The 24,001-nt window shown below is 41.2% G+C and overlaps 1 protein-coding gene across 7 annotated transcripts in view; it reads left to right on the top strand.

Moving 5' to 3' along the window:
* The window catches only part of scaper (S-phase cyclin A-associated protein in the ER), a 114,971-nt gene that overhangs the window by 81,816 nt on the left and 9,154 nt on the right, over window positions 1-24,001 (top strand). For 4 of the 7 annotated variants that reach the window (XM_037542710.1, XM_037542707.1, XM_037542708.1 and 1 more), the window contains 5 exons: window positions 3,243-3,366; window positions 6,875-7,101; window positions 11,550-11,705; window positions 16,872-17,118; window positions 22,395-22,544. In XM_037542710.1, the coding sequence (XP_037398607.1) occupies window positions 3,243-3,366; window positions 6,875-7,101; window positions 11,550-11,705; window positions 16,872-17,118; window positions 22,395-22,544 (904 nt within the window). Of the gene's footprint in view, window positions 1-3,242; window positions 3,367-6,874; window positions 7,102-7,466; window positions 7,593-11,549; window positions 11,706-14,501; window positions 14,600-16,871; window positions 17,119-22,394; window positions 22,545-24,001 lie in introns of those variants that run through there. The other 3 variants (XM_037542712.1, XR_005130952.1, XM_037542709.1) reach the window with 3 other exon arrangements.

Below are 24,001 nucleotides of genomic sequence, written 5' to 3'. Positions count from 1 at the left end.
AATAACATTTCCAAATCAAACAAAGAAGCTGCTGGATTTTCAGAACAGTGGACTGACCACCACAGAGTCCAGACTTTATCATCACTGAATGTGTTAGGATTACTTGGGTCATGAGAATCAGTAAATGCAACCAACTTCTGAAGACTTAAACTGAATGTCTGAACTGAAAGCAAGTCTCTTGAAAAGAATGGAAGCTGTACTAAAGTAAATACTGAAAAAGTGATATTTAGTTGTTGAGGCTTCTGTGTCTGCCAAATGTTTCTTCTTCCTTTTTTTTGTACCTGATGCTGAAAAATGAATAATTTGTTCTTAATGGCTGTTTTGTCTGGAAATTAAATAAATGAAGGGACGTCTCTAACTTTTGTACAGTACTGTACAAATGTAAAGTAAATTGAATGCAAAGCACAATCACAGTAATAACTTCAGAATTATAAGAGTTGGAACTGCTTGTTTTTAAGACAATGTGCTGCTACAGTATGTCCATTGTTTGCTAAATTGTGCACCAGTGAGGTTCACAGTTGTTCATTGTCCTGCGCTTCCCTAAATGCTCTTATTACGTTGCATGTTGGGGGGCTCTGGGGGTTAGTGCTGGGATTTGGCCAGTCGACAGCTGTTTTGCCCTTTAATAAGATTAGTGTAAAGAAATTAGTCGTGTGCTCTTTAATCTGCTGTTTAACCGTGTGAGCCACCTGGGGACCGCCCCGTCCCCCTGTCGGATCCTCCTACATTCCTCCCCACAAGTGATCCTGCAGGCATCAGATAACCTGCTCCTCAAGAACCCTGTAAATATTTGCATATATCAGGTTCATCATGCATTTTGTATGTGTTTAAGTGTGTCATCCTTGCATAATATTATAAATGGAACAAATCAAGCCTTATAAGTTGTATATGTGTGTGTGTGTGTGTGTATGTATGTATGTGTATGTATGTATATATATGTGTGTATATATATATATATATATATATATATATATATATATATATATATATATATATATATATATATATATGTGTGTGTGTGTGTGTGTGTGTGTGTGTGTGTGTGTGTGTGTGTGTGTATATATATATGTTTATTTTATGTATGTGTGTGTGTATATGTATACATAATTATAGATAGATAGATAGATAGACTGACTTCTTAGAGGCTTAATCTATGCAAAACACAGTCTTAAAAAAATGCTCATGGCTGTGCACGCTCAAAGATTGAAGGGCTAATGTTTGATGGTTGGGCAATTTGCAGTGTTTTGTGTTTTCTTCTTATTGTACTGTCAGTCCCAGATATGTCACCAATAGTTTTATTCTTGTAGTTAAGCTTTCAGTCTACTGTTTATCCTTGAGAAGCTGTGTTGAACCCTGACACTGTGAAGGCTGTCATTCAATCCTGGCTTGGTCATCGGACACCTCCCCTTTTCAAAAAGTAGCCTAGGAACAATATGAATACCTCAAATTCCATCACAAGTGCTAAAGAGGTCCTTACCTGAAGTAACCCTTTTTAAAGCACAAAGAGATGTGTTTCTTTCAAAAGGTTTGATCACTGTTGTCTTACAGGTGCACAGACTTGTTCTGACTGGTAAAGTTCTGTGCATTCCCAGGTTTTAGAACCAAAGTCAATTGGAAGTTGAGTTCCACAATCAACTTTTTTCAGTGGAAAATCAGTGACTCAGAGGCAGTGCTGGTCGGCTGCCCAGAGTGCACAGTTTGTAGGGGATCTCGCGTTTCTCTCTCTCTCGTTTACCGAACAGAGCCTGCAGTATCACTCCACTCACCCATAACCATCCCTCCCTCTTTCCCCGTGGCTCTGTTTCACTTCTCAATAGATAGCCTTCTATCAATGCAAAAGAAACACTACACTGCTCATGCTCTTCCAAATCAATGTTCCATGTGCTCACCGAACAAGTGATTTTTAAACATTGCACATAAATTGAACCACACCTCTCTCAGCACCCTGTCTAGAATGTTTATTGTTAGTTTGTCAGAGGTGAAAACGTGTCAATTAATAACAACGCACATAAAGTAAGTACACCGGATTTTTATAACGAGCAGCAATTGAGCGGCTGAAAAAGCACAATGCTTGGAATGATGTGTGGAACACTTGGACTCTTTCCCAGAAGTCCACTCAGAGCCTTCTCCCTTCTTCTCCCTGCAGTCCCATACTGCATGTCTGACGCTTTTACGCCGCTATGTCAATACCCGCGCTGCTATCTCCCTGATCTGCCCGTCGGCGGCTTAAATACACACTCCTGCTTTTGTCAGTGTGGTGGAAGTTATCGACAGGCTGAGACTTACGCGGCCTGGCGCTATTTTTATTACGTGCGCCAATACGGTTTGGCTGAAAACGCCGAACAGATGGCAACGGTTGCGGTAGATATCAAAATGTTTATGGCTGGGAATAAACACGGCCTACTTTAAACCAGGGAAGTCGGATTCCTTTGGTCCGTACCACAGATAGGGCCCCGCCACTCCGCTTTGGGTTAAAATATACAGTTGTCAGAAAATATTAACTGATGAAAGGAAGGAGTAGGGTAGGTGGAGGGGGCCGCTGTAGCCAGAGCGGAGTGACTGGTCACTTATCAGTAGCATTAATCTTCTCTTAGGCTGTTGTGCAGCAGACATAATACAGAAGACTGACTGCTGGCCGACTGGCCTACAGGCGCTGACGGCTAGTCTCTTATCTTCGCATGGGGAGAGAAAGATGTGGAGAGAGAAGAGAATAGAAAGGGGGTGCAGGGAAAAGACGAGCCAGAGGGAGGGATAGTGAGTGGGAGGTGAAGTGGAAAGAGGGAGTGAGAGAGAAGAGGAATTGGTGGACAGATTGGTCAGTCTACTTCCCAGTCCCTCTTGTTAAGCGGGTTAGAGTGAGAGCATATTGGCCTTTTCTTGAGGAAGCATGATTGGGGGGGGTTGGGGTGGGGGGGGGGGGGGGTGGTTTTTCAATAGAGAAGGCCTTCTTACATGGTGGTGGTTGTTTTTTTTGTTTTTTTTCCCCAAAATGCCCCCTTGTGTTCTGAGACTTGCTTACATTCTGCGTGTCATGTTCACACCCTGAGCTTATAGTGTCCATTTCCTTAGATAACCTTACCATGTTACTGCAGGAGATTAAACTCATCTGATTGGCGGTAAAGTAGAAGTTGCCCTGAAGTGTTGAACGAGGGCCCGGTTCTGTTCAAATGCTTATCTTCAATGCCGAGTCGAACACAGAAGTTTGGTTAGTTTTTCTAAACTGAATGTGGTGTGTGTTTCAGGTCTCTGTGTGCCGCTGTAAATGTGTATTACCTGGCCTGCTCCCGCTGCTACAGCAACTGCTCTTATGTTCTCTACAGCAACAAAATCGCTCCACTCATGGACCTTCTGCTCCACCAGTTAACGGTAGGCCACTGCGCAAAATGACCATTTACACCTGAAGGTAACTTCATTCAACCATTTCTGGTTACTTGTAAGCAGGTTCTATAATGTTATGATAAGCCCATGTTAAGGTGGTATTTTGGACAAAAAGAATCAAGTAGTTTTCCCCAAATGTGCTCAGTCTGACAAGACAAAGCTAACACACTTAACAAGTAAGGGAACCTTATAAACCACTAATTAGCACTGTGCTAACTGCATGACTAAATCATCACACACATCAAACCACACCAAGTTAAGTAATCCCACATGGATGTGCTCATATGTCACTGTATGACTGACATACTGTTATAAAAATGGATGAAAAAATGGATATAAAAGTACAAACAAAAGATTGCTGCTTCAAGATGACTGTTACTACTCTTTTACCTACTGTGCAAAAAACTTCAGACAGAAAACATGTCTTGGCTGATTGACTGTGTTTGGGCTAAAGGGAAAATTGTGTAAATGAATTTTTTTTGCTGAGCCTTAAGCATTTAAATTTTGTGGAGTAATTTGGTCATATTGGATACATGGTTTCTGTTTTTTCTCATTGTGCTAGACCAAATGTATCCTATCCAGCAGTCAGAAACCAGAGCCAAAAGGGACCCCAGGACATACAACATTGGTCTAGTTTACATAAGCAACTGAATCATCAGAGTTCTGGGAAAGCAGCATTGCCAAATCATGCTTCTTCATGACTCTGAGACTGTTCACTCTGGTATGGCATGCTCATTATATGACAAGCCTATTTTTCCAAATACACACTGGTAAGCAGAGGCAGGCAGTGTAAATCTTACACTATACACACACTATACTTTTCTGGTAAGTGTTTGGAAAAAGAGAGAGGGGGGCTATGGTATGGAAAGACTTCATACAGGCAGTATGGCAGCATGTACATGGGCCTATGTCCCTCAACGCTGAGCCAAGCCCTAATGCTCCAAACAAACCTGACTGAGATGAGCACGCTGTGAGGATGGGGAGTGTGTGTGCGTCTGTGTTTGTGTATGTAATTCTAAACAAATAGCTTTGGCAAATCAATGAGCCAGAAAAGGTCTAGTCTGGAGGTTCCAGTTTGGGGCAGTCATATTTCCTGAGGCTGTAGTAGGGGAGTGTGTGTGTGTGTGTGTGTGTGTGTGTGTATGTGTGTTGGAGGCTACTTAGGTCTAGAGGTCTAGTCCCTCGTTCAAGTGCTGGATTTTGGGTTGAAACAAAATAAAGGCCCGATTTTTGTAGTAGTCTAAATATGTTTCATTTGTCTATATGTCAATTTATACTGCTATATCGTCACTTTAGTAACAAGAAAGGGGCTGAAATTTAATGTAGATTTGCAGAATACAGCATTTACATGAGGAATCAAACAATCCAGGACAGATCCTTTTGGTTAGTGAGGTCAGCTAGGGTTAGTTTCAAGGGTAGGCATTATAATGTTTAGCTAATAGAAATCCATAGTTTTATGGTAAACCTCATAAAGGCAGTAATACAAGAGTGAGTGTGTGTGTGTGTGTAGTGCAGGCAGTGCTGGCGTCTCCCCCTTCCCCTCCTGTAATTAGATTTGTTGAGAATGTAGCAGGCTTTGCCTGCTCTGTCAGTGTTCCTCTCCACCCCTCAGTTAAAGATGACATTTGAACGTTGGCTTTACTCGTGCTGCCGCAAGCCTTTACTTCCTCCCTTAAATGACTGGCCCATGCCTAATCAGCCGGCCCTCTCACCAAGCGCTTATCTGCAGATCAGACAGCTGTGTTCTCCGTTTAATTATCCAATCTGAATACTGGACAGAGTTTGGTTGAAATGATGAAACAGCACTGTTGTGGGGATAGAATATAGCCCTTTAATATGTGAATTTGCACTGTGCGCTGTGTATAACATGATTTCTTGTTAAGGACTAGATGGAAATGGTGCTTGTAAATCCAGCTGGACTCTAAACAGGCTTTAAGCAAAATGAAGAGCCAGAAAACACTCATTTGTTTCTCTTAGGCCCCGTAATCCTCTGTCCACTCCTCTGAAGGCCCTGCATGCCAGGTACTCAAGGCCTCTGCCAGCACCCTGCCAGGCTTTACTCGCTAGTGAGGAAACACAGTAGAGACTTCTCATATGCCCATTGCTGGCACGCTACCAGTGACAATGTCACTTCGAGTTTAACCACCAGTTATAGCACAGAGCTGATGAATAATAAATAGGATGCTTGTTGTTATTTATTTCACAGAGGATCAGGATTCTAACCAAAGACTAATGGCATGTGCATGAAAACAAAGAGGAAGGGATCGTTTTTATTTGCACGCTCTGACTTAATTGGACAAGCTTTAAAATGCACGCTGAGGTTTAAATGTCCTGGTCTATTGTGGATCGCACTCAGGGTTGATATTGAGACTACTGGAGCCATTGTGGAATGAGCTCAGAGATGCATCACTGCCAAGATTCGTGGTAAAGGCAAGCTTTGCTTCAGTGGGCTAGACTGACTTGTGAGAAGTCATGGTGAAAGACAAGATTTTCAAATTAGCACACATATAATTTGCGTATGCATGTAATATCAAAACCAAAACAGTGTGTTTTGTCTAACACATCAGTGGTAAGGTTGCTGTAATATTAAAGCAATAATTTGGTGGCAGTTTTGCATAATTTCCCCTTTACTCCAAATGTAGTCAATCGACCAAGACATGTTTGATGTTTTAAGTTTGCTTCTTTGCAAAGAAGCTGCAAGAGAAACATGATCTATTTTCACCTTAAATACAATATCATATGGTATGATGTTTTTTGCCAGTGAAACCTTGTGGCTGATGTATCAAACACATAACAAAAGCTTATATCCAACCAAATAGCCATGTGCACACTGCATGTTAAAATCATCACACACTTTCTCCAAACTGAACTGAATTATTAAGAATTCTCAGATACTCTTGTTTACCTGGTTTTCTGACACATTGGCATTCTGTTATGTATAAATATGGTATGTACAAAGCTGTAAGAGCTGTTATGAAACCTGAGTTTTGTCCAAATGTTAATAATTCTAGCAGAAAAGGAAAATTATATTAATTTGATTTCTTGCCAGTGTATTGCTTACAGTTCTTCCAAACAGAGCATATTGCATGTTCATTTTGTATCTAAGACAGAGCTGGTTACAAATAACCTCTTCAATTGTGGCTGAAGAGGTATGTAAATATCTGACATGTCTGGCCATCCTAGTGTCATGACTATCAGTTTCAGCCCAGTAACCACAGCACCTCTCTGTGGCTACTTTTCTTAAATAAATACTCCCATACTCTCTCACACGCTCTCTACCTTGCTGTTTCCTGCTGCCTCTCTGCCCCTCAATATCTGCCCCTCAAAATCTCTCTCTCTCTCTCTCTCTCTCTCTCTCTATCTCTCTATCTCTCTATCTCTCTCTCTCTCTCTCTCTCTCTCTCTCTCTCTCTCTCTCTCTCTCTCTCTCTCTCTCTCTCTCTCTCTCTCTCTCTGGTTCCCCTCCTAATCGGCATGTCTGTGTTTGTTTTTCTAGCTGTATGTTCCAGACGAGGATAAGTCCATCTTTGGCCGCAGTGTGAATAAGCAGGTATTTGAAGGCTTGACCACTGGTCTGCTCCAGACCACAGCTACAGTACTCTCGCTCCTGCACCCCTCTGGGCTGGAGGCTGAGAGAGAATCTCCACAGATCTGCCCGCCTGATGCCAAGAGTAAGCTGGCCAGCGGAGAAAACTTCAACACCCGTGCTCAAGACCTCATCAGGTCAGCTTTTTTTTTTTTTTTTTTTTTTTTTTGCTTTTCTTACCAAAACCCTGGCTTGTGGTTAGTCAGCCAAGATGTGTTTTGTGTCTAAATGTTGCTTCTTCATGTTTGCACTGGTCTGGTCCTATGAAGCTAATGTAGCTAACTCCACCAAATAGCAATGTGCAAACTACATTTCTACTTGATTACTCACTTGCTTCAAACCATGTCATGTTATTAAGTAAGCTAGACTGCCCCAGTTTCTTTGTAAGTAGGTTAGTCTCGTTTCTAAGTTATGTTATGTTCTTTTAATAACTTTGTAATGTCCACTAAATGACTAACATACCTCTGTAAAATTCTCCTCTTCTGATATAAACTGATTTTAGCCCCACAAAACAAAAGTTTGGGCATATCTGGGTTCGACTCCGTATCAGCTGATGCTTGGACTCAGATCAGATTGGAGGGCAGAGGGGTGGTGGGACGAATCAGGACATCCCTAATGAAATTCTAAGGTGATTCCTAAAAAAAATAAGTCCTTTTGTATATTTAACAAATTCAGAACTGTCCACTAACCAAAAGTACCCAGTCCAGTGGTTAAAAACTGCTCACTCATGACTAGAGGATGGCAAAACTGATAACACACTGAGAAGACTCTCTCAAAGCATATATTCATGCTATTATAACCAGTTGTTTTGAATAAAATAGATGTGCCGTATTATTCCTCATTTTGAATAACATTTTGTTAGAAATCAAAAGGTTTATGTGGTTTGTCCCGCCCACACAGCTTGAACAAAATTGTATTCCCCTACAGTCTCTGTGTTTACACTGGAGAAACTTGCCAAGTGATAGTTAATAACAGAGCATAAAGCATAACTGAACTATCACACTAGTTGTCTGTCTACCTATTGCACATACATCTGTTTCTGTGTGCTGTTGTGTGGTTCAAATGTTAAAATTTTTGCTTTGTGGAGGTCATAAAAAGATATTAAAAAGCACTGAAATTAATTTTTAAAATTGTGCAGCAAGCCTGTCTGCAGCTGTACATCCAGATGTAATGTGAATAAGAACCTTTCCTTCTTTAAGACGTCATATTTAGTGGGTCATGGACAGAGTGGGCATAGTCTGAAGCAGTCTGTGTATGTAAAACCAATTGGACTAATTTCTTCCTGATCACACTATTGTATTTAGTTTTGCTTCTGTGGTGTTGTAAGGAGGATGTGTTGGACTGAGGGCTGTCAATCACAGGTGCTCATCAGAATATTAGGATCATGCCCAGACAGTTCTCAGATAGGCCTGATAGGGGTTTTTAAGCTGTGTTTTATTTATTTCGTTTTTTTCATTCAACCTTTGTTGGATGTTTAATATAAGGCTCAATTTAATATCTTACATTTTTTAATTCGTTACACTGTTCCCTGGGACTCTACGTGGTTTGTGAAGAACTTCAATATAATGTCTTCTTAAAAGGATGAATTGTGTATCTGCAGTTGGTGTGAAAACATGACTGGAACACATACATTCTTTTTAACGTAAGCATGTGTAGTGTGATGGCCTAATGGCCTGTGTCAGTAAGGGCTTTCTGCTTAGTAAATCATTATATTTTGTATTGGAAATGATTTTTGTTGCTTGGAAAGAATCCAGAGGTTTAGCTTTTCCTGTACCTAGCTTAGCCACAAGCCTAGGATGAGATTTTGGCAAGCTGCTCATGAACCCCTAACCATTATTTCACATCACACACGAACACAGATGCACAGATTTGTCCTAGTTGGGTGGAGCATAGATTTGGAAGTGGCAACCTTCTCAGTGGTATTAGCCCGTAACCCTTGCACATGCTCCATACGCTGTAACCTTAAATCCCTGTCTGCTCTGGCCAAGGGGAGCCGCAGCCAAAATCCGCTTCTGGAACTGCACGACTTCCAGTTGAACTTGCTCTGAGATCGAAAGGGCGCGGAGGAGGGATCGGCTGCTCAGCTCTGTCTCTGTCCATGAGCAAAGGCAGACTGTGTTGGAGTGTTGAAGGAAGCCAAATTTCCCATAATGCCCCTCTTCTGTGTTCCCATGATTCATCTGACCAGTGCTGCTTTAGTCCCCTAACGCGTAGTGACTGTAAAGTGACCCGGCTGAGAGGGTGTACTCAAACCAGAACCGGCAGGTTTACATTAAGAGTAAGAGAGTCTTTAGAGTGGTCATCACCTGTAACTGATTAACATTAATACTATTTTTACTTACAAATTGTCCTAAAACAGTAGTTAAAATTCTTAGTCAATACTGTGATCACATATGAGATTTTGCACTTTCTCTCAGATGCAAAGCTTGAAAGGCTGCACAATTGTGTGTGTTAGAGCTCCTTTCAGCTCCAGCCAAGCCCAAGAAGAGGATAAAGTAATAACAAGGGCTTTGGTTCAAGTGACAGGTGACCTATTGCAAGGAGGAGGGGGAGAAAGAGGAATCGTAATTACCTGAGAGAACTGCATTTGAAAGACAGGCATAATACACAAAAAAGGAATGTATGGGAAAGGGAGATGGAAGAGAGCCCCTATATCTGGGAAATACATGATCTAACAAAGCCGATTTTTTGTCAGATTTATATTTTTATTCAGTTAGTCTCCTAAATTAGTAAACACATGAGCAGGAATGTAAGTCACGTATTAGTCATGTTTTATTGGTAATCTGATTAGACAAAGCAGTAATCTGTAATATGTGCTGACCAATCCAAATTGCTCTGAATGAGCAGGTCAATAATAAAAGAAGCCTCATGCATCTTTTATAAGGCTATGGAAACATGGTAGCTCACAGAAAGATCGGATTCTACAAGCTGACACACATCACTCTGGCCGCCATGGGTGTTCACGTACCGTAGCTCTTCTGGCCACAGATTCAAAAGAGTTTGAGAAGCTGTTGATAATTTCTCTGAATGGATCACCGGAATGACAATTGGTTGTATATATATTTTATATTTTGAATGCATAGTATTTTGATTCATTTATGAATAATATATTGGCAAAAAGTGACCAGCACTTAGGTATTTTGATAGGGAGTTCAAAGTGACCTCCTTTGGAAAACATTTGGACCCGCCTACAGTTGTGCATACTGTGTGCTAAATAAGTGTTCAAAAGTGTCCCACAGCTTGAATTTTGTTTATACTGTTTTCCATTTTATAGATAACTGTAAATCATATAATGCTAACTGGTAGGTGTAAACCTCATTTATGTTGGCTACGTTAGTGTTGTCTTTCCATTACAAAAATAAAGAAGGAAACTTCAGACATGTCTGTGTATTACTTGTCCTTATATAGTCTGCATAATGCTTGCATAGCACATATATATATATATATATATATATATATATATATATATATATATATATATATATATATATATATATATATATATAGCTTTTATATACTGTGTATATTGTAGTGTTTGTGTGTGTGTGTGTGTTTGTGTGTGTAAATTATATGTACATTTCCTTTACATTGCATATAATACTAGCGAGACACTAACAGCCGCAAACATATTTCTTGTAGGCATCAACATACTTGGTCAATAAATCTGTTTCTGACATAACTACTTTAGTTTAAGGTGAAAATTGTGTAAAATCTTTTGCAAACTATTGTTTAATTAGGCATTTGTTGAAAGACAGGACATACTGAGGCAAGTATAAGGCAGAAACTCAGGAGTATGTTGGCTATAGAAGTGTGCCTCGAAGTTGAATCACTGGTTTAAAACATTGCCCGGCTCCTCTGGGAGGTCTGTTGATTGACAGCGTGGAGCCTGCAGGCAATGCTGGAGGTGGAGGGGGGGATGGAGGAGACAGGCATACCTGAGCCGTGAGGCACCGCTCTGGGTCAGGAAGAGGAGAGGAAGGCTCCTGCCTTTGTCTGGGCTGGCACATGGAGGCACGTCCTGCCCAGTAATGCTGTAATTAGGCCTGATTTGTAGCCAGGAGGGTGGGGACCGACGCCATCATGAGACCTGTCATTTGCCTGGACAAATGAGAGATATGCGGGTAATAGGCAGGAGTGGTGGGCTCAGATGAGAGCTCAGATTTCCACTAGTTGGAGGGACTGTACCTCTGCTGGGGCCTCTGCGACCGAGCCCGTCACCATTCTGAGGAGAATAATGCACTTTCTCCCTAATCTAATTGAGTTGGAGTCAGTTTCTGAAGAAAATGACATAAGCAAGAGTTTACTTCACATTCTGTAATCTCCCACGACCTTTTAGCATCTGAAGCCTATGTGTGACATTTCAGTTTATATGTTTTAAATGAAAAACAAAATAATCCTCCACCCCCACAGCCCTCTTACTGATCAGCATGCTTCTTCTGAAATGCAGGTTAACTGAGAAAAAAAAATAATCAATAAAAGTTCAAGCTTTTTAATGTGTGTGGGCTTGTGCAGGGCAACTGATTGAATACAACTTCTATCTATTTATATGACTGACTGACTTGTGTTCTGTTTTTATGCTCCTCAGCTATGTGGTGAATATGGGCTTGATTGACAAGTTGTATGGCTGCTTCCTGTCTGTGCAAGGCCCGATTGATGAGAGTCCTAAGATGTCTGCCTTTCTGGAGCAGGCTACAGCTCTGCTCCACGCCATGTGCAAACTGTGCTTTGCTGTGACCAGTCGGTGAGTGATATCTATCTCTCCTTTTCTCTTATCTCTCTCATCTCTCTCTCTCTCTCTCTCTCTCTCTCTCTCTCTCTCTCTCTCTCTCTCTCTCTCTCTATCTCTCTATCTCTATCTCTCTATCTCTCTCTCTCTCTCTCTCTCTCTCTCTCTCTCTCTCCCTCTCCCTCTCCCTCTCCCTCTCCCTCTCCCTCCCTCTCTCTCTCTCTCTCTCTCTCTCTCTCTCTCTCTCTCACACACGCGCACACACCCCTCTCTCTCTCTCTTGCTTGCTGTTTGTGTGTCTCTCCCTTGCTTGCTGTCTTTCTAGCTCTCTCTTGCTCGGTCTCTGTCCATCTGTCTCTCTTGCTTGGTCTCCCTCTCTTGCTTACTCATTTCTTCTCTCTGTTTTGATTCTGTTTTTCTCTACCTCCTTCTCATTATGTCTCTCACTCCCTTAGCCTGTCTTTCTTTCTGACTTCTTTATCTCCTGCCTCTTTCTCTCCATCTTTCTTTGTCACTTATTTCTTCTTTCTTTCTGTCCTTCTCTCTTCTCTTTCTTTCGTGCTTGCTCTTTCTCTCTCTCGTTCGTGGCCTCTCTCTCTCTCTCTCTCTCTCTCTCTCTCTCTCTCTCTCTCTCTCTCTCTCTCTCTCTCTCGCTTGCTCTTGCCCTCTCTTCTCTCTGTTGTGTTCTGTTACTCTTTCTTGTTGGCTCTCTTTCTTACTCTCTCATCTCTTTTCTGTCTTTCACATTCTTACTACTTTTCTCTGTCTCTATTTTCTCTCTGTTTCTGTCTTTCACATTCTCTCTCTCTCTCTCTCTCTCTCTCTCTCTCTCTCTCTCTCTCTCTCTCTCTCTCTCTCTCTCTCTCTCTCTCTGTGTGTCTCTGTCAGTTGCAGTAACATGGACAGAGATACCACAGTGTCATCAATCACTAGCGGCCCCACGTTTCCATCTCCTTCACTGTAAACTCCTGCTTCCAGCCCACCCACACATGGCTGTGTGTGTACGTGTGTGTTCGTTGACAGACTCTAACCATGCAGTCGCAGCCAATAACATTTTGTCTGTAATCTGGAACTCTGGCGGTGACTCAGCTCTCTTCAGTCTCTCATGCCTTATAAAAGCTTTGAAGTCTATAATATCTTCTTTAATGTCATGTTTCTTTGTGTCAGTTTTGTATGTCATGCTGGCCACTCCTGTTCACTCCTGCCGTTGTGCCCAGCCCTGTGCTAGTCCAGCTGCTGTGTGCTGTAACACTGCCCAGCTGTTTAACACCATTCTCTCGCTCTCCCCAGCCCCATGTCACTAAATATCTGTGAGAAACCCCAGCACCAATTGCTCTCCACTTTTAATAGCTCCACTCGCTGCAGTGCTGTTATAATCAACATCCTTCTAATCCAGCCATCTATATCTCCCTTCAGCCATTATTCACTATGTGGAGGACCAGGAAGTTACTCCACACTGAACTTAGAGCAGACGTTTGGAAATGTTTCTGCTCCCTGCCAGTTGCCATGCTTTGGGATTTGCTTGACAGTGGGGGTCATGTAGTTACAGAGTTGCTAATTTCCACACTCCACGCTTGGTTGACTTCAAGTAACAGCATGCACGGTGGGGTAGCATCCAGAGGGCAGGCAAGCCCCTATTCTTTAGCTCTAAATCACAGCTTGTGGTGATATGCTATACTAATAATTACCTGTCATGAGCTGAATTGTACTTAGTGATGGATTCTAAATTATCTCTGTTGTGTAAGATTGAACTGAATTGAGTTTTTGAGCTGTAATAAATCTAGGTTTTACTCTTCAATACTAATGACTCAGTTAATGACGTGAAGTTATTTGGTTAATGATTTAGGATTTGTACATTTATATGTTTATTTAGGAACAGGTTCTATATATGAGTACTTTATCTATTCTAATTACTTGATAGGTACACAATGAGAAATGGCCAGCAAACATACAAGGATACCATGTTTAGTTGTTACCTTCAAACACAGACAGTGATGATCAGACAGTGCACAGATTTAAAATTCCTGCCAAGAGGTGAGATTTTTAGAGCTATGATGATTTTAGTGGACAGTTTACTTCAGACATTGTTTCCACCACTGAGCAGAGTGCCTCAGGCTGAAACTTACTGAGATACAATAAAAAAAAACTCTTTTGCTGTGCACATCTCATACCTCAAACTGTAGTGTCTGATGCCGGAACCAATGCCCCTATTGTGGTAATGATGACTTGACTAGTTAAAATTGCATGCAACATTACATGCAACCACTAGTATCAGCTACCTAACTGCATTTGGTAATTACATTTTTTTAAATCTTATTTTCTGTTTTCTTTAGTATTTTTCACTCCATGCTGTTTTACAGTTGATCCAATAGAAAAACACAGTCAGATGATGCCTGCATTAGCACAGGTTTAGCTGTAAGCACAAATGAATCTGGCAGGCTTATTTGGGGGTGGTGTGTGAGCTCATATTGCCAGTGTCAGACCCTTCACTTTCATTCCACACTGGTACTGGTTTCTATTTCGTAGTCAGGGGATGTGGAACCTGTCATGCACAGTCACAGTGGGAGAACTAAGCCTTTGTTCCCTCACACAGACACTAATCATGAGTGTCTGCCCAAGTCAATCTGACCTTAGAACAGCTTTAGGAATTTGATTTGTAATAGTTTTGAACTGATCGTAGATCAGCTTTAAAGCTCAGCCTTCAAGCTCAAACTTGTGTAGAAGATCTTTCACCCTTGCTGACGTCCTTTGCACAGGACCAAACTGTTCTGCCCATTGAGTCTGACACTCATTTTCCCCTTGGTTTAACAGGGCAGCAACAGAAACCCTGCTTCAGACTGCTACCCCTCCCCCTCAAACCCTTCAGTCCTGCGTTCAGGTTCCTGTCATTACCTTTAGTGTCATTCCAGGTAGGCATTACCCTTTGTACTGGCTTTGGAAAAACTCTATCTACCCAAATGCTATCCTCACTATCAGTAATGGAATGGCAAAACAGATCTCAGGCCAGTGTGAGAAAGGCAGCGTAACCCATGCTTGTATAATTTGTGGCTGTCGTATGGAGTTACCAAGCCTGCTAATCCACCTTGTGTTGTGCAGGCTAATGCACAAACATGCTGTCTTAAATCCCATAAGATGGGTCTTAATTAAATGAGCTGGAGCACAAAAGGGCCCAGGACGGTAGATTGTGGAAGAGGTGCCATTGGCTGACAGAATGCCTTCAGAGTTCCAAGAGTTCCTTCACTTCAGCCTCTGTTGAGCCTCTGCTGTGGGTTGCAGGGACACATTGAGTTGCTTTAGAGCAAGGTGGAATGTAAGCTGCATTGCTAACAGACTAGAGTTCGCTGAGGCCTGAATGATTTGCCATTGTTTTGTCAAATTAAATGTCAAAATTATTTCTTTCCACTCACACTTCCCCCTCCTTTTCCCTTATTACACTTCTGTCTCTGACTGTAGATGCATTATCTTTCTCAATATTGTTTTTGTAATCAAATTTCGGAACAAACTTGGCTGTGAACCAATTAAAGATGGCCCATTTTTTTATTCCTTTCTTTTTAATCACGATTTTGAATGAATAGACTGGCAACATGTCCAGGGTGTATCCTGCCTGGGCCCACAGAAGGTGGCAGCATTTCTGTATCTGTTTATTTGTGGTTTCTTCTTTGCATTTGAGTTTTAACTTGCATTTGTGGATGGAGCGACAGACTGTGTTCAGTGTTTTTCAAAAGTATTTCTGAGCCCATGCAGTGATTTCCACTACAGAATCATGTCTGTTTTAATGTGGTGCTGCCTGAGGGCCCAAAGATTATGGCCAGCAAATACTGTTTTTTTTTTTTTTTTTTTTTTTGGCCTTGTCCCTTACATACAGAGATTTCTCCAGATTCTCTGAGTCCTTTTATGATATCATGTATTATATGTTAATGTTAATGTTGAGAGATGTTATTCTTGAATTGTTGCACTATTTGATTGTGCAGTCTTTCGCAGAGTGGTGAACACCTCCTTATCTTTACTTCAGAAAGACTCAGCCTCTCTGGGATGTTTATATATATATATATATATATATATATATATATATATATATATATATATATATATATATATATATATATATATATATATATGTGTGTGTGTGTGTGTGTGTGTGTGTGTGTGTGTGTGTATGTATGTATATATATATATACTGAGTCATGCTACTGACCTATTGCCAATCAACCACCAGGTGTTTTTTTTTTAAGCATTACGCAACTTTACCAATAAAAATTCTCAGTTTCATCATTTGATTTGTTGTCTTTTTACTGTTTTTAATTAAATATAGGGTTTAAATTTGCACATCACCGCATTTTGTTTTTATTTATATTTTGCCCAGTGTCTCAAATTTTTTGGAAATAGAGTTTGTTGTAGGGTGTTATTTTTTTAACACTTTGTTGCAGGCTTATTTAATCTTTTTGCCATTTTTACTCTTTTGCTGGGTCTTTAGACTGAATCCACACTTGCACTACCCTTTTGTTGAGCTGTGGCTCAGTATGACCAGTTAAGCTTCCCTACCCCAGGCAGACTCTGCAGGAGGGTCTACCCCTTTTATTTATATCCAAGTGGACAGGACCTGGTCTAGCGAGTAAATCTAGAAGCCACTGGGACCAGACTTCCTTCACTGCCTGCATCCTGGGTCTTTGCTCTCTGCGGTTAAAAAAGCAGCCGACGCCTCCTCAGGTTCTGAGGCTTTGAGCCGCTTGTCAGGGTCTCCCCCCTCTCCAGCTGCTTCTCACCACTCTAGCCCAGCTCACAGAAGAGCTGCCTCATGTGTCTGACTTTGTTTGAAAGGGCGCTGATTCAGATGGAGTGGTGCATAAACAAGGGGAAGTTGGTTTTGCTTGCATTGAAATTCTGATACAATGAAGAACACCTTAGCTGAAGAAATAACAATATTTCTGTCCTCAGCATGTGTTTCATTCATAATGTGTCTGTCATAAGCCAGACATTTAGAAACAGCTGAGTAAAGACATCTTTTTTATGTACAAGATTGTAGTAAAGCTCATCACCCACCACAATATGAGTGCATACTTATGTGAACGTCTTACTTTCTGACACTGTTAGGCCTCTGTATGCATTTTTGAGTGTGTTTAAGTCATTTCCATTGTGCATTGTCTGTTCCTCATACTTCCTTTCTTCTAATCTCTTTCCTAGATCCCCTAGTATCTTTGACAACAAGCGGCAAGACCCCACTGGGCTGACAACGTTGCTGCAAAGCACAGACCTGGTTGGTGTTTTGCATATGCTGTACTGTATCCTGCTCCACAGTGCCCTGCCTGAGCCCCAGGCTGTTGGTCCAGCGTCACCACAAGAGCCCTACAGTCCAGCTGTGGTCCAGGTGGCCCTGCAGAGCTTGCGCTTCCTTAACAGCTTTGCTCTACTGGACCTCACTGCCTTCCAGGTACTTCTTGTTTTGCTCTCCAAGGTAGCGCTATGCATAGGGCCTTTAGGTTCAGTGATTCAAAGGCCTTTGATATGTTTTTATTGATCCTTTAAAGGAAATTTGTCATTTTGCTGCTTAACTACACCCAGTCTAGAAGCAGCACAGTGTTGCCAGCAGAGTAGCATTGCATGGGGCAGTGAGTGCCTTGCTCATGGGCACAATTACGTATACCCAGACGGTCCTGGGATTTAAACCCATGATCTTCCTGTTGCTGGCTCCTGCCAGTAGTATGGATGCAAGGTAGTGGTGTGCTGAAATTTTTTGAAGATGGACAGCATGGGATTTTCAGTTTTGGCCAAAAAAATAAAAATACAGTACATTTTGACCATAGAAGTTAAGCAGACATTCTGATCATACGTGGCAGGAAACCTTGGGTATTGAAGCAGGTATTGAGGCTTGTTTTGTCTTGTTGCACAATAAAAGAAGAAAGCCACAGAACTTTGAATTTTATTCAGTGGTTGAATTGAAATGTGGTTGCTCAGTTAACACTCATTTGTCCAAATGGTGCCGGCTACTTGCTGTAGGCAAAAATCTGTAACTCAGTTTGTTTTCAACCTAGTTTGTCATGAATTTAAGTTTAGTTTTGATTTTGAGTTTTTAATTTTGGTGCATAATTAATGTATTTGAAATACTAGTTCTACATCAGCAATTAAACCAATGGTCGCTTTAAATTATCTCAGTATTGTGGGATTGGCATGAGCATTTAATCACTTTTCACTGCTAATATGATAATGCATTAACCCATGGTCCACGTGAGTGACCAGTATATTTTCCATAGGCTTGTGGAATAACTTGAGGTGACACAGTCTGTTTATTTTGTTTTGGCTTTTGGCTCATCCCAGGAGGTGTGTCCTATCTGATGAGCTTGTTGTTCAGGCTCTGTGTACAGCCTGGAGCTTCTTGTGCCTTCAACCCCAGGCAACACTGAAAAATGCCACCTTGTGACAAAGCTGAGAATGTGTACAGCGTGCTGTCCAGTTGGGCTTACAGCAGCCACACTGTCCGGCCAAAGTTATGTTGTGTGGCTTGTTTTTCTTAAGCGAGGGAAACCCACTGACTTGCCCTTCAGCTGCAGATATGTTATGTCCCATCCCTCAAACAGACATTCCAAATGGTGGAGAGAATGAAAAGGTCAGGCCAGTGCTACAGCTCTTGGGGGCTCATTAACGGACTTGCTCGTATACCTGTGCTCAAGAATCAGCCAGCACGCAAATATAGGCCTGAAAGAAGCAACTCACAGGACTAATGATCCAGCCTCTGCGCTCTCCACACGCCCTCTAAGTCGCTGTGAGGAGATCAGTATTTTTTCCTGGAACAAAGTTGACCCAGTGGACATAAACATGCTCAACCTCTGACCCCAAGCCAGTTGTGTTGAAGGGTTTGGGTCAGCAATGCGGATGGAGAGTAGCATTAAGTGCATGCTGTCCGGTCATATGTTAGCTGGCCTGATGAAGAGAGAAGGACGGCTTCATGATGTTAAATCATGTAAACACACAGGCGTAAGGCAGGAAATGCGGGAGCTTTATGAATTATTTTAATGTGCTTCAGTAATTACTCGCAAACCAGTGTGAGACTGCATGTATATGTATGCATGTGTGCACTCTCTGTTCTTTGCATTTGTTCTCTCTCTATTTAAAACAGCTGGAAGTCAAAGTGACATGCTGCCAAAGTTTTATGAACATTTTAAATAATACTGTTTTGGGGCTGCAGTTGTAATCACCTTGTGGTTTACATTAGCACACAGATCTGACCCAGAAGATGCTCCACTCTCCATGTCCCTGCTAGGGAGCCCTTTAGTGCTGTTTTTGGACCAGGATCTTTAACCACTGTAAAAGAGACCACAATGCTGGTAGTCAGCCAGTGAGTCAGCCTTGTGCTCCAGAGACAGCACTGGAATAGTGTAAATGAGTGCACTGCCTCAGGTGAAGCCCAGGTAGTGCTGTCCAGCTGGTTTGGTTCAGCTTAGTGTGTGACTGAGCAGAGTGATATCAGCCAATTCAGCTCAGTTGCTCTGAAGTGATATTACAAAAGCTAATATGGTGACTTGCGCAAAGTAGGTTCAGCTTGATCTAATTATTACATATTGATTTATGTATGTTCCTCATGGAGTTTGCTGTCATTTTGCTCAGAAAAGTGCAAGTTGCCCCGCAGTGATTTATCTTCAAACTAAATTCTGTACGAATTCTGTAAACAGAAATCTGACATTTAATGTTTTACCATATCAACAATTTTTTACACTCCTTTGGAAATTGATGTCTGTGGCACTTTTAAAAAAAATTGAGACAGGAAAAATTTAAGATCAACACTGCCAACGTCTCTGGGATTGAGCTCATTTGAAATGGACTGACGTGCTTTGTGGTCTGACGAGTGCGTCTTTCAGATTATTTATAGAAATAATTGACGTTGTATTCTCCGGAAAATGGGGTGGTGTTGGTGGGTAACTTGCACATTTATCAAGGGACCATTAATACATTTAATACATTAAAACTGCTGAAATCTTATCATATTAGTGGTGTGCATGTAAATGCACTCATTGATTTGCACTCAAATGTACAGATTTTGGAGAAACCTGTGCTGCCTTTTAGACACTGTCTTTTTCAGAAATGTTCTTGTTCATTTTAATATGACAACTCCATATACATTGTGCACATGTTCCAACAGCATGGCTGCATAATGAGAGAGTGCGGGTGCTAGACTTGCCTGCCTCCTATTGAAAAAGTGTAGCACTTTAGGAAGTGTAACATATAGCCCCCTTACAACTGCTTCACTGGAAACCTGAATGGCTGTAAATTTTGATTTCAAAACTGGATCAGTTTGTGTTTTCTGTCCTCAAATGTTAGTGTTGTTAAGAACAAGTTGATATAACACAGTGATAGCCATGCTTCTGTCCCATGTTTTTTGGAAGTGCTGTACATTTACCAAAAAAAAACAGTGTTCATAAGGTATTATCGTGTCTTTGTGCTGTTTTCAATTTTAGAATTTACGAATAACTGCTTTCTGTTTTTATTGGCGTTTCGAATGTCCCAACATTTTGTAATTGGGTTTGTAGAATGGAGATCACAGAAGAAAATACCACAGAAGTCCACAGAAGTTCTTACCTCCTGAATTATTCTGATTGTCTGCTTTAGGTCTGTGATATCTTCTTGAGACAATAATACCATACTTGCTTAATATGTCATATTTAAATGAAGCTCACAAGGTTTTGACTCACCCCATAACTTGCAAGACAGACCTTTAACTGTTGTAGTGTCTTATGAGGTTCTTCACTTAATGTGGCCACGAAAAGCCTACTTTGGCAGAAAAGGATCATTAGTCTGACATACTGTAGAATCAGATGTTCTGAACAGCTCTGTGACTTTCAATGTGACTGTCATAGGATGCCACCTTTGCTGCAAGTCATCAAGATCATGAAATTTATGCCCTGCTAGATCTACCCCACGCAGATTTGTTGTTATTGTGAAATGGAAGCTCAGCTATGAAGCAGCAGGCAAACACACAGAGCAAGGCCACAAACTGCCTCTGAAAGCAACATCAGTATAAGGACTGTGTTAAGATTACTATGTACAATGCCAAGCGTCAACTATAGTGGTGCAAAGCATGCTGCCGCTGGACTCTGGAGCTTTGGAGCACATTCTCTGGAGTGAATGAGAATGTTACCTACTAGAATGCATAGCGCCAACTGTAAAGTTTAGTGGTGGAGGGATAATGGTGTCTGGGGCTGGTTTGGACTTGGCCCCATGGTTCCAGTGCAAGTTAATGTTTTAGATAACTATATGCTTACAGCTTTGTGGCAGCAGTTTGGGGAAGGCCCTTTGTGATTCCAGCATAACTATGCCCCTGGGCACAAAGTCAAGAAAGTCTTGTTTTGATGAGTTTGGTGTGGAGGGACTCCAATGACCTGCACAGTGCACTACCCACATCATCACTGAACGTCTTTAGGATGTATGAGAATATTGACTGTAGGCCAGGCCCTCCACTGGTACCAACACTGGTACCAAACCTCAAAAATGCTCTTTTAACTGAATGGGCACAAATACCCACAGTCACACTCTAAAACCATATGGAGAGCATTCCTGGAAGCAGGGGAGGCTGTTGTAGATGGAATCAACTCCGTACCAATGCCCATAGGCATTGGAATGGAATGTCCAAAAAATGTATGTAGTTGTGATCGTTAGGTGTCCACATACTTTTGGCCATGTAGTGTTGGTACTATCTCTAGTTTCCACATTTGTATTTAAAAGAAAAAGGTAACTTTTTTTTTTTTTATTATTATTATCCAGCCAGTGTCTCTTTTTACTGACAGGCTCAGTGTTGCCACAGTTGCTGGTAACTGCTTGCAAAGTTTTTAGTTTGGGATTCTGCGCAGAAGCGTATTTACATGGATAGACAACAAGCATGTAACTGACAATGTTCCATTAGTTGTGGCTCTCTTAGAAAACAGTAAATATTGGAACTCTCTGGAAGGAGCGTCTCAGGCTGAGACTGCCCTGAAGCTGTTGCGTTAGAAGTATTTTGTTATAAAGTAGGTTTCTGAGTTACACTAGCATAGCAGCATGTGAAATGCATGTGTGATCCTTATACTGGCACTGCTGTAATGGCATCACAGGACTTTTCAGATATTGTTGTTTGTGCCTGCTTACCTAGACCTTCCATCCCCGATTCTCACACACTCACACTAATGTCAGTAGTCTCAGTGGTGACCCTGAGGCACTCAGTCATACTGACTTGTTTAATAAATACTGTCTGTGAGTCGGTTGATACCATCTCCTCTATAGAGAGAATGGGGGTTCTTCTGTGGGACCTCTTTCTCCACAGCTGAGGAGACCCTCAAAAGTCGACCACAACAACCCCAACTTGTTATATATTCTAGTCATAAAGAGACCCTTTGTCTTATGTCTCTTTGTGCTTTTAAATAGGCTGTGTGCACTTGTCATAATGTAAACAGTATAGAGTAGTCCAGCTAGAGATTTGAAATGGCCTGATAACCCATGACCCTAATATACTTCAGTACTTTGATTTGTCTGGTCATTACATGTGTATCTATGAGAACTGGTAGGATGATTGATGATTGATGATGATGATGATGATAATAATAATAATGCAGATTGTGATTATCATTATTATTATGATTGTTGTTATCAACTCCCTGGACCCCATATAGTTGATCAATAGTAATAAAAAACATAAGTATAATACTTCTAATAATAACATTAATAATTATACCTCTTTCACAGGCTGTTCTAGGAGCAGAAGGGTTATCTCTGGCCTTCAGACACATTGTGAGTTCTCTGCTGTGGTTCTGCTCTCAGAACAGCTCAGAGGAACTTTTACATGAAGTCATTATCTGTGTGGGTTACTTCACGGTCAACCACCCTGACAACCAGGTGAGCTTTCTAATTTTGTGATTTCTGTAGGTGGCTACGTGTGATAAGTTATGGATGTTTTGTTTTTTTGTACATTTGTTTCCTTTATTTTAATCTTTATAATGGACAAGCTCATTGTCATATATGCCTAAAATGAACAACATATATATGCGACTTATTAGTGGTAAATCATTTTAAATTATACTTTAAATGTTCCAAAGATTTTTGAATGTTTAAAATAAAAGCGAAAAAAGTATTGTTATATTATTCTGTCACACTTTGACAGTTACAGTTAATGTAATTTCCTAAACCTCTCGGTTCTGTTTATGTGGTGAGTACTGTTAAGCTTTTGTAAGCTGCTCATTAGATCATGAGCCTGGTGTACTTTTCTCCTTACAAACAACCGACACAAAAGCAACAAAAGGAGAGTGTTGAATAATGCAGCGGCCATGGCACCTCTGTGCTACGTTCTGCCCTGCTGCTGAGACGGGTTTTTGTTTTCCTGAGTCTGGCAGTTGGCCTGCTCGTTGTTTGGACTTTAGTAGGATGCTGAACCTGCAGGCGCGGATCACAGAGCAGTGTGACATGAAGCACACATGTTCCACTATGTTCCACTTCCCTGCATCCTGGCAAGCTACATGGCCAGTGACAGCACCTCATTCAGCCAAGCTTTAGTTGTGTGAGTCTCCTGAGGATCCATCGCTGTGATGCTAGATTATCCTCAAGGGAGGGTCAAAAGTCCCAGCAATTTACGGGCTTATTACAGATTCTAATTTAAAACATTTTTCCTGTTAATTAAAGGAACGGCCTCTATTTTTATGGCAGTTCAGTTCTCCTCTGCCGCTCCAATCCAATTTAATTATTTTGATGTACGTAATTAGCATTTGTTGGCCATTGTTGAACTGATTTGCATATTATATTGGATAATTGAATGAGGGCTGATGATTGAATTAGGTAGGGAGTGACAGATGATTGGGTTTTGTGCTCGCATAGCGGGGGAGGTAACGCAATGACCAAGCTGGGAATTACACCTTTTGCATATTCATTTATCCCCGGCCCACTTTGCTAATTTGAAAATTGCTCCAGCGAAGTCTTTAAACTTGTGACTTCTTTCCAGGACGCAAGCTGTTTTTTATGTCACCATTTGGCTGAGTCTCAGTTTTTATTATTAAAAACAGCAATGGTACTGGCAGGTGAACGGCTGTAAATAAGTTGTAGAATGTCCCAGTTTTAAGTTTTTGTTTAAAATTGTTTAGTTTTTTTCTCCTTTGTTTTGCTTTTTGAAATTCTATTTATTGTATGTTAGGTATGTAATTGCACAATTTCACAAAAACTGTTTTGAATCATTTCAACCTTGAATTAATGTATTTCACTCTGGGGAATATATTTTGGCTTTATTGCTCTTCAAAAATCCAGCTTCTATGACTGACGCAAGGACTGTGCTGCTTGCCAGTGACTCACACTGCTGTATGTGCATG

This window comes from Pygocentrus nattereri, chromosome 11 (assembly GCF_015220715.1).
Source record: "Pygocentrus nattereri isolate fPygNat1 chromosome 11, fPygNat1.pri, whole genome shotgun sequence".
Taxonomy (NCBI): domain Eukaryota; kingdom Metazoa; phylum Chordata; class Actinopteri; order Characiformes; family Serrasalmidae; genus Pygocentrus; species Pygocentrus nattereri.
This window is presented reverse-complemented; position numbering and strand designations above follow the sequence as displayed.